This window comes from Zingiber officinale, chromosome 2B, assembly GCF_018446385.1.
Source record: "Zingiber officinale cultivar Zhangliang chromosome 2B, Zo_v1.1, whole genome shotgun sequence".
NCBI classification, from domain to species: Eukaryota; Viridiplantae; Streptophyta; class Magnoliopsida; order Zingiberales; family Zingiberaceae; genus Zingiber; species Zingiber officinale.
The window spans coordinates 44,323,350-44,335,389 of record NC_055989.1 but is presented as its reverse complement, the minus strand read 5'-3'; the positions used below and the strand labels follow the sequence as shown (position 1 = coordinate 44,335,389).

Sequence of the window (12,040 nt, the reverse complement as noted above, 5' to 3'; positions counted from 1 at the left end):
AGTAAGACCTGTTGTGATATATAGAACTAAATGTTGGGTTATGAATCAAGAGCAAAGGATGAGAGTCGTATAGATGATGATGCTAAAGTAGATGTGCAGATATGCAAGAATGGGTAAAATAAGAAATGATAACACTATAGAGAAAATCAAAATTGCACCTATTGAATGAAAACTCCGATAGATTCATTTAACATGATATAGAATTAGGTGATGTACGACCCTGACAAATACGTACATTAATTAAGAAAAAGAGAGAATAAAGAAGATTTGATTGGTAATGATAAAACATAATAAAATTTATTTAAATATAAATTAAGATATAGTAGGAGATCGAGTCCTGATTGGCGTAAGAAAATCTATATAGTTGACCTTATTTAATGGGATAAAAGGCTTGATCATTATTTTTGTATTTGTAGACATGTGTTTTAGTAGAGCATATTGATTTGCTGATGCTTGGACTTTTTGGCTATACACAGAAGTGGGTAAAATCTATCTTTGCACTTGTAAACATTTCCTTGTGCATATATAAATAAATAAAATGATTATATTTTTAAAAATAATAATATAATATAATAATTAAAATAGTGAAATGAGTTTTAAATATTAAACCATTAGAGGGTTAAATAGATTGATATTCTTTCATATTCACATGTGGGGGGTTTCATATGAGAATTAACATGTAAAGAGTTGTTCTAAAAATTGGATATTCTAAAGCATGACCTATTATGCTACTTGATGATCTATTTTTATATTATAGATCTCTTATCTATAAATCCTAAGATGATATATAATTAAATTAGCATAATTTATACTAGAAAGTCAAGTCAGTTGTACAAGTAATAGATAAGATGTGAATGCAAAATAGAATAATTGTGGTAAAAAAATTAAAATAATAAAAATGCCCAATGCAGAAAAGAAATACTAAAAAGTGAAAACTCTAATATAATCTGATACTAGAGTATCTAAAGTTAAATAGAGAAAAATCATTCTGTTGTAAGAATAATGACTTCAGTGGTTCACCTCTTAGTGGATTTATTGGTAGTTGATTTATAGACCTTCATAGATACTGATTAAATGATGATAATTGAAGATTATCTTAATTAGTAATAACAGATGCTAATAATTTAGAATAATAGTAGTAACTCAAAATATTGATATTTTTAAAGATATTCAAGATAAGAATCATTGTAATTTAGTTAACTTCACAATTAGGGACAACCATGTTAGAGTGTACACTAAAAGCCTAGCTTTTGTATAAACATAAAGAATCACAATGGTCAAATATCTACATTTATTTGTAGTTGTTCAATTAATTTATATTATAGATAACATGGTGTGTGGTGTCACACACAGAAGATCATGTTATCAGTTCTTTATAAATTATAAAGAGTAGCTCATGACTAAGATGGAAAGGAACAAACCATTGGAATAGTCGTAGTGTAATTAAGTATTAGTTTATATTGACTAATAAATTACACTAGAAGTGTATTGAGTAGGACCATTTTAGGTAAGTTTTTTTTAAACTGACTTGATAAAAGAACTAGACCTTAGTTATTATGGAAGTGTGTGCTCTTAATCCTAATATAATAACAAACACATATATTTAGTATTTATTTCTTTGACTTATCAATGGGTGAGATTTAGCTCGATAAATCAATAAGCCTGATAAGTTGGGAAATGATATTATTTATAGTGTGTGTTGTTGATTATAGAAGAAAACCATGTCCTAGTAATCTAGGTTGAGAATGACCCCAAGAGGAGCTCATAAGGATTGTTATGTTAAACCCTGCAGGTGGACTTAATCCGACATGACAATGAGGTTGAGTGGTACTACTCTTGGACTTATATATTAATTAAGTGAGTTGTAGTAACTTACTTAATTAGTGGACATTCGTTATCTTATACACAGGGAGACTAACACACTCATAATAAGGAGCCCAAAATGTAATTTGGGATTGGTGCGGTAGTTCAATAATAATTTTTTAGTGATATGAATTATTATTGATGAAATTAAATTGGGTGTTCGGGGTGAACACAGGAAGCTTAATTTCATCGGGAGACCAAAATCAATTCCTCCTCTCGGTCCCTATCATAGCCTCTTGTATATAGAAAATTATACCCACCTATACCCACCTTTCTACCCACTTTAAGGTGGCCGATCAAGCTAGCTTGGAGCCCAAGCTAGGGCCGGTCAAAGCTAATGGTGGAGCCAATTTTAGGTGGCCGGCCAAAGCTTGGGTCCCAAGCTTAGGTGGCCGACCACTAGAAAATAAAAAGGGATTTTTATTAAAATTATTTCTTATGTGGATATCATGGTTTTAAAAGAGAGTTTGAAATTTAAATCTTTCCTTTTATAGTTTTCTACAAAAGATTAAGAAAAGATTTGAAATCTTTCCTTATTTGTAGATTGAAAGGTGAATTTTAATTTTAAAAAAACTTTCCTTTTTTTTAACATGTTTATGATTTAAAAGAGAGTTTAAAAAATTAAATATTCCCTTTTATAAGTTTCTACAAAAGATTAAGAAAAGATTTGATATCTATCCTTATTTGTAGATTGAAAGGAGATTTTAATTTTTAAAGATAACTTTCCTTTTTGGAAATTATCCACATGTTTAAAAGAAAGTTTTTAATTTATAAAATTTCCTTTTTACAAACCACCACGAAGGAAAAAATTATTGGAGAATTTTTTTTTTTATAAATTTTTGGAGACAAATTAGGAAGTTTTAATTAATTAAAACTCTCCTTGTTTATGACTTTAAAGTGGCCGGCCATGATGTTTAAGAAAAGAAAATTGTTTTTTAATTAATTATTTTTTCTTAATCATGGCAAAAGACTTAAGGAAGTTTTTATTTAAATTTCCTTATTTGACAAGACCAAGGATTATAAAAGAGGGGTAGAGGTGCCTTTATGGCTAACGACCCTATTCTATTCTTCCTCTCTTTTCCTCCTTGGTGGTCGGCCCTAGCTTCTCCCTCTTCTCTTCTTCTTGTGGCCGGCGACAACTTCTCTAGGAGCTTGGTTGGTGGCCGGATTTTACTTGAGGAAGAAGAAGAAGAAGGAGGCTTTGTTTCCTAGCATCCCTTGGAAATTGGTTGGTGGTCTAAGTTCTTCATCCTTTGAAGAAAAGAAGGTGGGCGAAACTTGGAAGAAAGGTGAAGGCTTGGGTGGTTCTCATCTCGGTAGATCGTTGCCCACACAACGTTCGGGATAAGAAGAGGAATACGGTAGAAGATCAAGAGGTTATTTGCTTACAAAGAAAGGTATAACTAGTAATTATTTTCCACATCATACTAGTTTTCTATGTATAGTTATTTTTGGAAATACCAAACACAAGAGGCATATGATTCTAGAGTTTTCGAATTTGTGTTTTTTTTGTTTTATTTTTCGAATTTGTGATTCGATTGTTCTTTTTGGTTAAACCTAGAGTTATTTAAGGAAATTAAATATTAGCTTTCCTTAAAAGGCTTTGTCTAGGCGGTGGTGGTTGCTCCCATATCCAAGAAGGCACATGCAGTCCTGGAAGCTAATTTTGGAAATTAATATTTAATGGAATTAATAACATAGGTAGATTTGGATCAATAGTGTTAAGTTCCGCTTGCGATCCAAATCTAAACCATTAAGAACAGATAAGTTAAATTTGGAATCAATGATGTTAAGTTCTGTCTGCGATTCCTAATTTAACTTCTAAAGAACACAATAGGTTATTTAAGGAAAGGTTCGACACTTTGTACAAAATTTTTATACAGTGAAATCGGTATGATTTTCCTAGGACTAACCAACAAACTATATGTTTAATACACACTTATGTATCTCTCAGACATTAATTAAATTTTTTTTAGTTTAGGAATTACACACAAATGGCCTCACAAGACGCTCTAAAAACGAGAGGACCATAATCCTTATCATAGATGGATCATTTTGGTCATCCCTTAGACAAGACGTTATTCGGTTATATCTCTGTGTTGTATATGCTTAAAGGCCAAAACTAATAAGTAAAACGCATGCTTGTATACACAACTATTACATTCTTGTGAAAATTAAAAGGATATGAACTTTAGTTTAGGATTGCCCTAAACTAATAGACGTAACAATTACATCTTAGTTGCCAAAGACAAATTGATAAAATGGTCATTCCATCGCCAATAGAAAACAAATAAGGAATCTCACATAAACAAGTTGATCTCCAAGAAGGTTATTACATTGCATGAGTTATTCATATCAATAGTGTCTCATAGGGATGTTAAATTTTTGCTTTTGAAAAAAAATATAGAAACTAGTTGGAACTTAGCTAAAATTTTCAATAGTATTTCATCCCCAAATCAACAATGAAACTGAGATAATCAGCCTAAGCTTAGAAAACTTAGATGTCTCCGATAGCGAGAAAAAAAAATGGAATTCCATCTTATCCATTGCCAAGTTTTCCTAATAATTTTGTAAATCAAATAATGGGTAATTGTCCTTCTAAAGTCATCTATGGGTTAAAAATCATCAACCAATAAATTGTTTCCTCTGCCTACCCCTTCCCACCCTTCAAAGTCTATTGAGAGAGGTTGTTGAGTGCATTTAAGAGATTTATATCGGTGCTAGGTATCCATGAAATACATGCTTATGCACTTGCATATGCCATGAGCATTTTTCTTTTAAAAAAAGATATTTCATACCTACTCATAGAGCCTCTTTCACGTTGTGATAAATATGTATTAAGACTTATGCTATCGAGTTGTCACAGATATTGAACATTTGTCAAAATTTTAATTATGATTTTAAGTTCTAAAGTTGTCAAGCAATTATTAAATTTTACTATGCATTACAAACTATGAAAAAATTAAATTAGTCTTTATTCCATTTTACAAAGGGGCTTGAATCTCTCGTGTAATTGCATTCTATAGTTCAATAAAAAAATTTCTTTCTATGTGTTCTCTATGTGAAATTTACATATATTAGTATTTCTCTTACAGATCTTCATGAACTAAAGTCCAACTATCAACTCTTTAAAAACAACTCAAAATCTTGCATCTTCAAGCTGCTACACAAATATTGTAGTTTCGTCTTCATTGTCATCCATGGTCTTAGTCAATTTCTTTCTTTGAATACAACAATACAATATTTTACCCCTCTCAACTACAAACCCCCTATTTACCTGCACTTGTTAAGTGGATATTCAGTCAATCTAAACCTATCTGAACATGTACTTTAGAAATAACAGCAAAACTCATTCAGGGTAATCTGAAAGCATAGAAGATTCTACTAATGATACTTGATCAAAGGAGCATTTTGTATAATAAATAGAATATGATGAAACAAACATGAAAGAAAATGTTAATAATCTAGTTAGCATCCAGTATCAATGTCATGAAGATGAAACCTAAGAACTTTGTACACATTGTGTGGAAATAAAGTGCTTACAAGCCCTTCTCCAGATTTGAACTCCAAAGGCTGGCCATAGTTATCAACTTTAGTATCATAAAACACTGTCTTTTCTTCATCAAGAAGCATTCCTTTGTAATGCACTCTCAACAAGCTATCATGAAGAGGGCAGTCCATGGGAAATTCACCTAATGGATTTGAAAAGATCAAAGAAAACTTATTAGACAACATCTATCATTAGTGACATTTTATGGAAAGCAGAAAGACAAATAATTTTAGGACAATTATTTGAAAAATAATCCTTTTCGAACAATAACTGACATTACAAAAAGTTATTCAAGAAACATCAAATGATGTCTATAGTAAACAGCATGCAAAAATATTTTTTCGAGGAAAGTCACTTGAGGACGGAAACAGTTGAATTGTAGTAAACAAGCTTTAACATTACGCAGTCTCTTTATCTATAAAAATGATTACGTAATCAATCAGCTGGCAGGAGATTCAAAGTGAACCTTCAACTAGATTGTCTTGCATACTTTAAATTATAAAATCAGTTGAAGTCAGTTCAGGGCTACTGCACTATAAGAGTTTCATGGTTCACCTCAACAATTTAGTGCATAACTGAATCTATATGAATTCAATCTAGAAATCATGGTCTAACAAATTAGTAGTTAATATAAAAGGCATACATAGTATGTTAGTTTGATGAGTCATAAGAATGAAGGATGATGACATTGGCAGTCATTTCAGTACCAAGAAAAGAGTTGCTATTAACATGAACATTCATCTTTTAGAAGAACAAATATTGTTTCTATCTACCTCATACCAAGCATGATATTGGTAATGTTGCTACAATTGTGAACTAAATAGAAAAGGATCTGTAGAGTGAAACAGACTGGTTGTTAATGGCCAATGACCACTATAAGAAATTTTTTTTCTCCTGTACAAGGTTCATATTAATATCATTAAATTTTGAATTAAAAAAATAAAAAATTATGGCCATTTAAACCTTTAAAACCATGTTCCAACAGACGGGGTACTGCCAAAAAATATTTACTCAAAGCAATACTACCCAATAAGAGAATCCTCAATAGCGTGACTATCCAAACCGACACATTTTAGCAGCCAGATTGACAAGTCTTTTATTTCAAAATAAAAAAAATAAGTTTCATAATATAATAAATTAATTTCAATAAGATGGATGTAGAACCTTGCCCATCAACAACACGGCGTTTTATGAGACGGCCATCACCAAGCATGTCCCTTACCTGTTAAATAAAGCAGAAATTTTAAGACCCAGAAGTAAATGGCTAACAACCAAACAACAATAAGGTGTTAGAGATAAAATTTTGCGAAGTTAAAAGGACTATGCACAAGAAACCCCGTGATAAGTAAATTGTAAATTGTGCCTCCTAAATTTCAACATCAGCATGTAATAAATTATTTGGGTGCCTCCTAAATATATCTTATCTCAATAAATTATGAGATAACTGATTGCAGAAAGGCAACCAAGTCTGTCCAGTGATATCAATTTCATTAATAACTATTATAACATCACAGACCACAATATTGCCTAGGATTAGATAATCTTATTTAAGTTAAAAGGTATATAAGAAACCTGAATAAAGTGGACCAGTTCAACTTCAAACTGAATCTCATCGTAACCTTCAATCATCGACCAAAGAGAAGATTTTGTCATGTAGCTTTTACTCAGGAAAATTGCTGCTTTTTCTCCACGTGTCATTGTCCCAATGCCCACCTCAAGCCCTTTTGGTAACTGCAATTAAAGAAATTGAACAGAGTGATGTTAAAATGAAAGGTAAATCAAGAAGATGGTGTTCCAATAATGCACTACTTTAGCATCGATCAAAAGCAAAGAGCCCAACAGTTCAATTCTTCAGAATCAGCAAATCATTCAACGAAACAAAACCAGAAGCCAAACTTAGGAATATTTCTTCAAATGGAACAGTTGCAAATTCCTTTTAGCATCTTTTAGCCATCTTTAATATAATTCCAGAACTCGTAGCTGAACCTCAACATCCTGGAAGAAGCTTTCACTAACCTCAGATTTACCAATAGTAAAGGAATATGGTTCATCAATATGTGACACAATGATTTTCCCATCAACTGTCTTGACATCTATCCTGCAATTGCATGCGGATGGTTCAAAGAAACATCCATGTCAGAGATATTCTTCACTACAATATCTGAATCTGATAGATCAAAGAGTATAAAATAATAGAGGTAACATACTATTATGCATGTGCAGGACACACGAAATGTATATGCACTTGTAAATAAATAACCATTTTAATTAATTATCAGTGGATATTGTAATATACACATGGTTAAAAGTATCTGCATTGCCTCACCTATATCTAGCAAATGTCTCAATTGGATCCCACACTGAGACGTACTGCAGGGAATGCTGTAGCATGATAAGCTTTCTGTTCATTTCATCAGCAACCCTTCAGCAAGCTACTATAGCAATCCCTAGCTACCAACACAGTGGTAACAAAAGATATTATATCCTTTGCTCTCCTTTTACTTCGTCTTCTTCCACCATTGTTCTGGTCAGCACAGTCCTCTTTGTCCTTGTAAAATACTGAAAAAAAAATGGCGAATAAAGATAAGAGAATTTTCTGGAATTTTAGAAATTTTTCAGGAATTTTTCGGAGCTCGTATGGACGAGTTTACGGGGATGAAAATGGGGCCCCGGGAAAGCCTGTTTAGACTACCCATTTAAGTGAGGAAATGTTTATTTATATAAACATTTCCCCTTTTCTTTTTATTTTCCCCAAACGCCGATCACGAACCCGATTCATCTCTTCCTTCCCGACTCTTCCTCGCGTTCCCTCTCTTGGCGACCGACGATTTTCTCTTCATCTTCTTGGCGTCGTCGCCGGCACAGATCAGTCTTGGAGCGAGAAGGAGGGAAGCTTGTCGAGTCTCCGGTCTCCATTCTCCGATTTCTTCCTTGTCGGCCGATTCTGCCGAGCCCTAGTTTCTGCTCCGGCGTGGTTGGAGTGAGTTCAGATCTAGCCGACATCTTTCGTCTCCGGGCTGCAGACGCCGCATCACGTCTCCTCGCAACCTCGCCTCACTGCGATCACCCGATCGCCGACGCAAATTGGGGTCCGGAGCACAGAGGCGAGGAGCTAGCTTCCCAGATCTTGCAACGTCTAGAGCACGATCCGACGACAGGGCCGATCCTTCTCCTCCCCTGATGCTCTCCATCGTTGTGCCCTAGCGTAGTGTCAGATCCTTCTTTTTGTTCATCGACAAGAATTTAACCGTGCCTAATTGTGATCTTGAAGGTGAGGCATTGTATTCTGTAAATAGGCATTGTTTGATCCCTGATCTTCAATGTTGATCTCTGTTCTTGACTTGATCAATAATCTTCCAGATTGATTTCTTCTTGATCCTGTTCTGGATAGAATCTGTGCGGTGGATTTTAGCAGCAAAGCTGTAAAACTTCAGCAGCAACGATCCTTGCTATAGAGCCACAGTGACTGTGGTTGAGGTATAGTGTAGGAATTGATCTTTGTGGTAAATGAGAAGTGTTAGCAAGAATTGTTAACTTGGGTACATGTGTTTGTTTGGGCAGCAATCTTTTGATTTACAGCAGCAATTTATCTTTGCTAGCAGTAAGGTAAGGGTTTAGTTTATGGATTTAGTTGGCACGCTCTTGATACATGTTGTTTTAGGTATGAATTGATACATATATAATTGGATTTGGATTTAGGTTAATTTCTCGGGGATATGATTTAGCTAATTAATTTATATGTAATTAGCTAAATCCGTAAATCATATTGTTACAGGACTGTGATTCAAGATTGGGCGTCTCGACATCGGATTGGTTCGATTCGATCTATATCGGAGGCGGGTACCTCTTGACTTATCTTTTATGATATCGTCATTTGGATATGCATAGTACTTTATAGCTGCAAGCAATGAACATGTTTGTCTTTGGTATGTCACTGTTTGATATCCATAGCATGTTAGGTTTGTCGCTTGTTATGTATCCGTGCTTTTATCTCGTGATTTGTTACCATGAGTATCTTATTGCCATGAGTACTTTATTACCATGAGTACCTTAGTTCCTAGAGTAAGTGACATACCATGCTTTACTGAGGTTAGGACTAGGTTCTGGATTTTATTTCTGGCAGGTGTATCTAGATTATTTGATACCTAGGTTTTTATACCATACCTGGCTTGTGTACCTCTATTTGTATATCATATATGATTCGTGTACCTAGACTCTGATTCTTTGATCTATGTATACTGTTGGTACATATGTTATGGAAGGAGGATATGTTTAGGATCTAGGTTGTTATACCATAGAGGATCTGTATACCCTAGATTCGTGGATTTGACTCACTGATACTGTGGTACCCATATTATACATATATGGATATGGTTATGCTGATCAGTTTATGACTATGCTTAGTGTCATGCATCATGATTGCATGCTGCGCGATTGTCGGCTCCACTATAGTTGAGCACATCGCCAGTTACATGTACTGCACACACCACCACTCATGGATTAGTGGTATATCAGACAGGTGTGTGGCGGTTCTGCTGTTTGGCTCCGTTGGTCTGAGGACCCAGCGTGGTAGCCGGCAGTCAGTTCCGCTCTGTTTGGCTCCGCAGTGTAGCAGTAGTAGCCGGCAGACGGTGGACTCTGTTTGGCTCCGTTGGTCGGTGACTCAGCAGAGATACCTCACGTCATCGTGTACCGGGAGTTGAGAGTATTGAGCTCCCCATTTATGATTTGGGGTCACAGGAGAGTAGTCGACAACATCCCGTCCACTTGGTCACTCATCGGGAGCAGTGACGACAGTGCAGTTGTCATAGCCCTACCCACTCGGTCTCGCCATTTGTGTGTGAGAGGACTGACTGGGGTGACCAGACGCATCATTAGCATCATATGCATTGATGTATTTATATTATTGTGATTGTGTTTCATTTGGTTGCTGCATTTTGGTTGGATGCATACCTTTGACCTGCATACAAGATTATTGACACTTTCGGTTTGACGACCCTTTTGTCTGGATAGGAGTTCCTGGTGAGTACAGCTTCCTCAGTTACCTTTCAGTTTTGCATATTCCCTATATATGATTAGGAAGCTGTATTCCATGTTTGTTGCTGTTAGATATATCTTACTACTCATGTCCATTGGTATTCGCTGAGTTGTTGAACTCACCCCCGTTGACACTATCTTTTTCAGGTGCCAGGTTATTTATGGTGTCGCTTGGAGCATCCTGTCTGTTGGTCCCCACGTCACATCAGAAGACTTATCGATTTCACGTATGATTTGTTTGTTTTATGTATCAGTTTGTTTAGCTCTGTACTCTGGTTTTATTTTTGGAGTGTTGATGTTGTTATGTGGTATTTTGTATTTATGTTATTGGTTGTGTAAGTCTAGCCGGCTAGCAGTTTTTGTGTTTTGGTTTTGGTACAGCTGAGTGGGCTGCTTTATTTTTAACTGCGTGGTTGTGTCAGCCAGAGGCTGAATTTGATATTAACTGCGTGGTGTTTGTTTTCTTTTATTGTTATTATTCCAGCCGCATGTGGCTGAGGTATATAGTGCTTGTAGAGAAGTTTTAGATTGTCCGCCATACAGGGGAGATGCTGCCGAAATTTCTTCGGACAGAGACTCCTCCGGGGCGTGACAATTTAGTGGTATCAGAGCAGGTATACGATACTTGCTATGTGTTTTGGATTTTCGAGATTTATCTGATATCAATTTATTTGGTATCAGAGATCGGCTTACGAGTCTTATTTTCCCGGTGTTTCGGATTTTCTGTTTTGGTCTTCTCGATGTGACTTTTCGGGTTTTGGGACCTGGCAACAGCAGGACATCTCTAAGCTATAGGAGGTATGTTGGTATACTGTTATCCTACATTTTTGTTAGTATATGCACTGTTGACTATTACTGTTTATGACCTGTATTAGTACTCTTTACTGGTACCTATCTAGTTGATATAGCATGTATTTTATGTATTAGGTTAGCCACTGATCTTGATTGACATTAATAGAGATTAAGGGTTACAGTTTCTGGTGATTTATCATATCATACACCGGTAGTTTTTTTTTTTTTTTTTTTTTAGCTTATGTTATTACCAGTTGGTTAGCAGATTGAGGCACATACCGGCCTCTGCTTTTATTAGCTGGGTAGTGGATAGTATTTATATCTTTATGATGACCTAGCCAGTAGTATACCATGTTATCTTAGTTAATTTCATCCGTAGATAATTGATTTACTCTTGTTAGATCGGTCAGTAGAAGATAGATTGACGTTTGTTGACTTAGGTAGTCGTGATCGATTTACCTTAGATGATTGTAGAGACTTTATTTATTCTTGATTAGTTAGTAGATGATCGATTAGTTTTGTTGATCCGATCAGTAGGGGATTGACCTACTTTACTTTTAGATGTTTGAATCTTGGGTTATTCGTGCTTAGTTGGATATCTTGAGCACATCGAGTACTTAGCTTATACTGACGTGGGAAAGGATTGAATTAGCCATATACTATTGACGATTTGGTCAGTATAGGTATTTTAATTTTAGACTGCATGTACCTAATTGGATAACTTAGAAGATGACATAGGGTTTGTGTGATAAATTGGATTAAATATGCTGATTATGCATATCTATGAAGTGTACATAT

General features: G+C 34.9%; 1 protein-coding gene across 1 annotated transcript in view; it reads right to left on the bottom strand.

Moving 5' to 3' along the window:
• LOC122045622 (peptidyl-prolyl cis-trans isomerase PASTICCINO1) overlaps positions 1 to 12,040 on the bottom strand; it is a 114,203-nt gene that overhangs the window by 27,214 nt on the left and 74,949 nt on the right. The window contains exons 8-11 of the mRNA XM_042605923.1: positions 7,430 to 7,511; positions 6,986 to 7,144; positions 6,578 to 6,635; positions 5,407 to 5,555 (exon numbers count right to left, since the gene is read on the bottom strand). Of these exons, the coding sequence (XP_042461857.1) occupies positions 5,407 to 5,555; positions 6,578 to 6,635; positions 6,986 to 7,144; positions 7,430 to 7,511 (448 nt within the window). The remainder of the gene's footprint in view (positions 1 to 5,406; positions 5,556 to 6,577; positions 6,636 to 6,985; positions 7,145 to 7,429; positions 7,512 to 12,040) is intronic.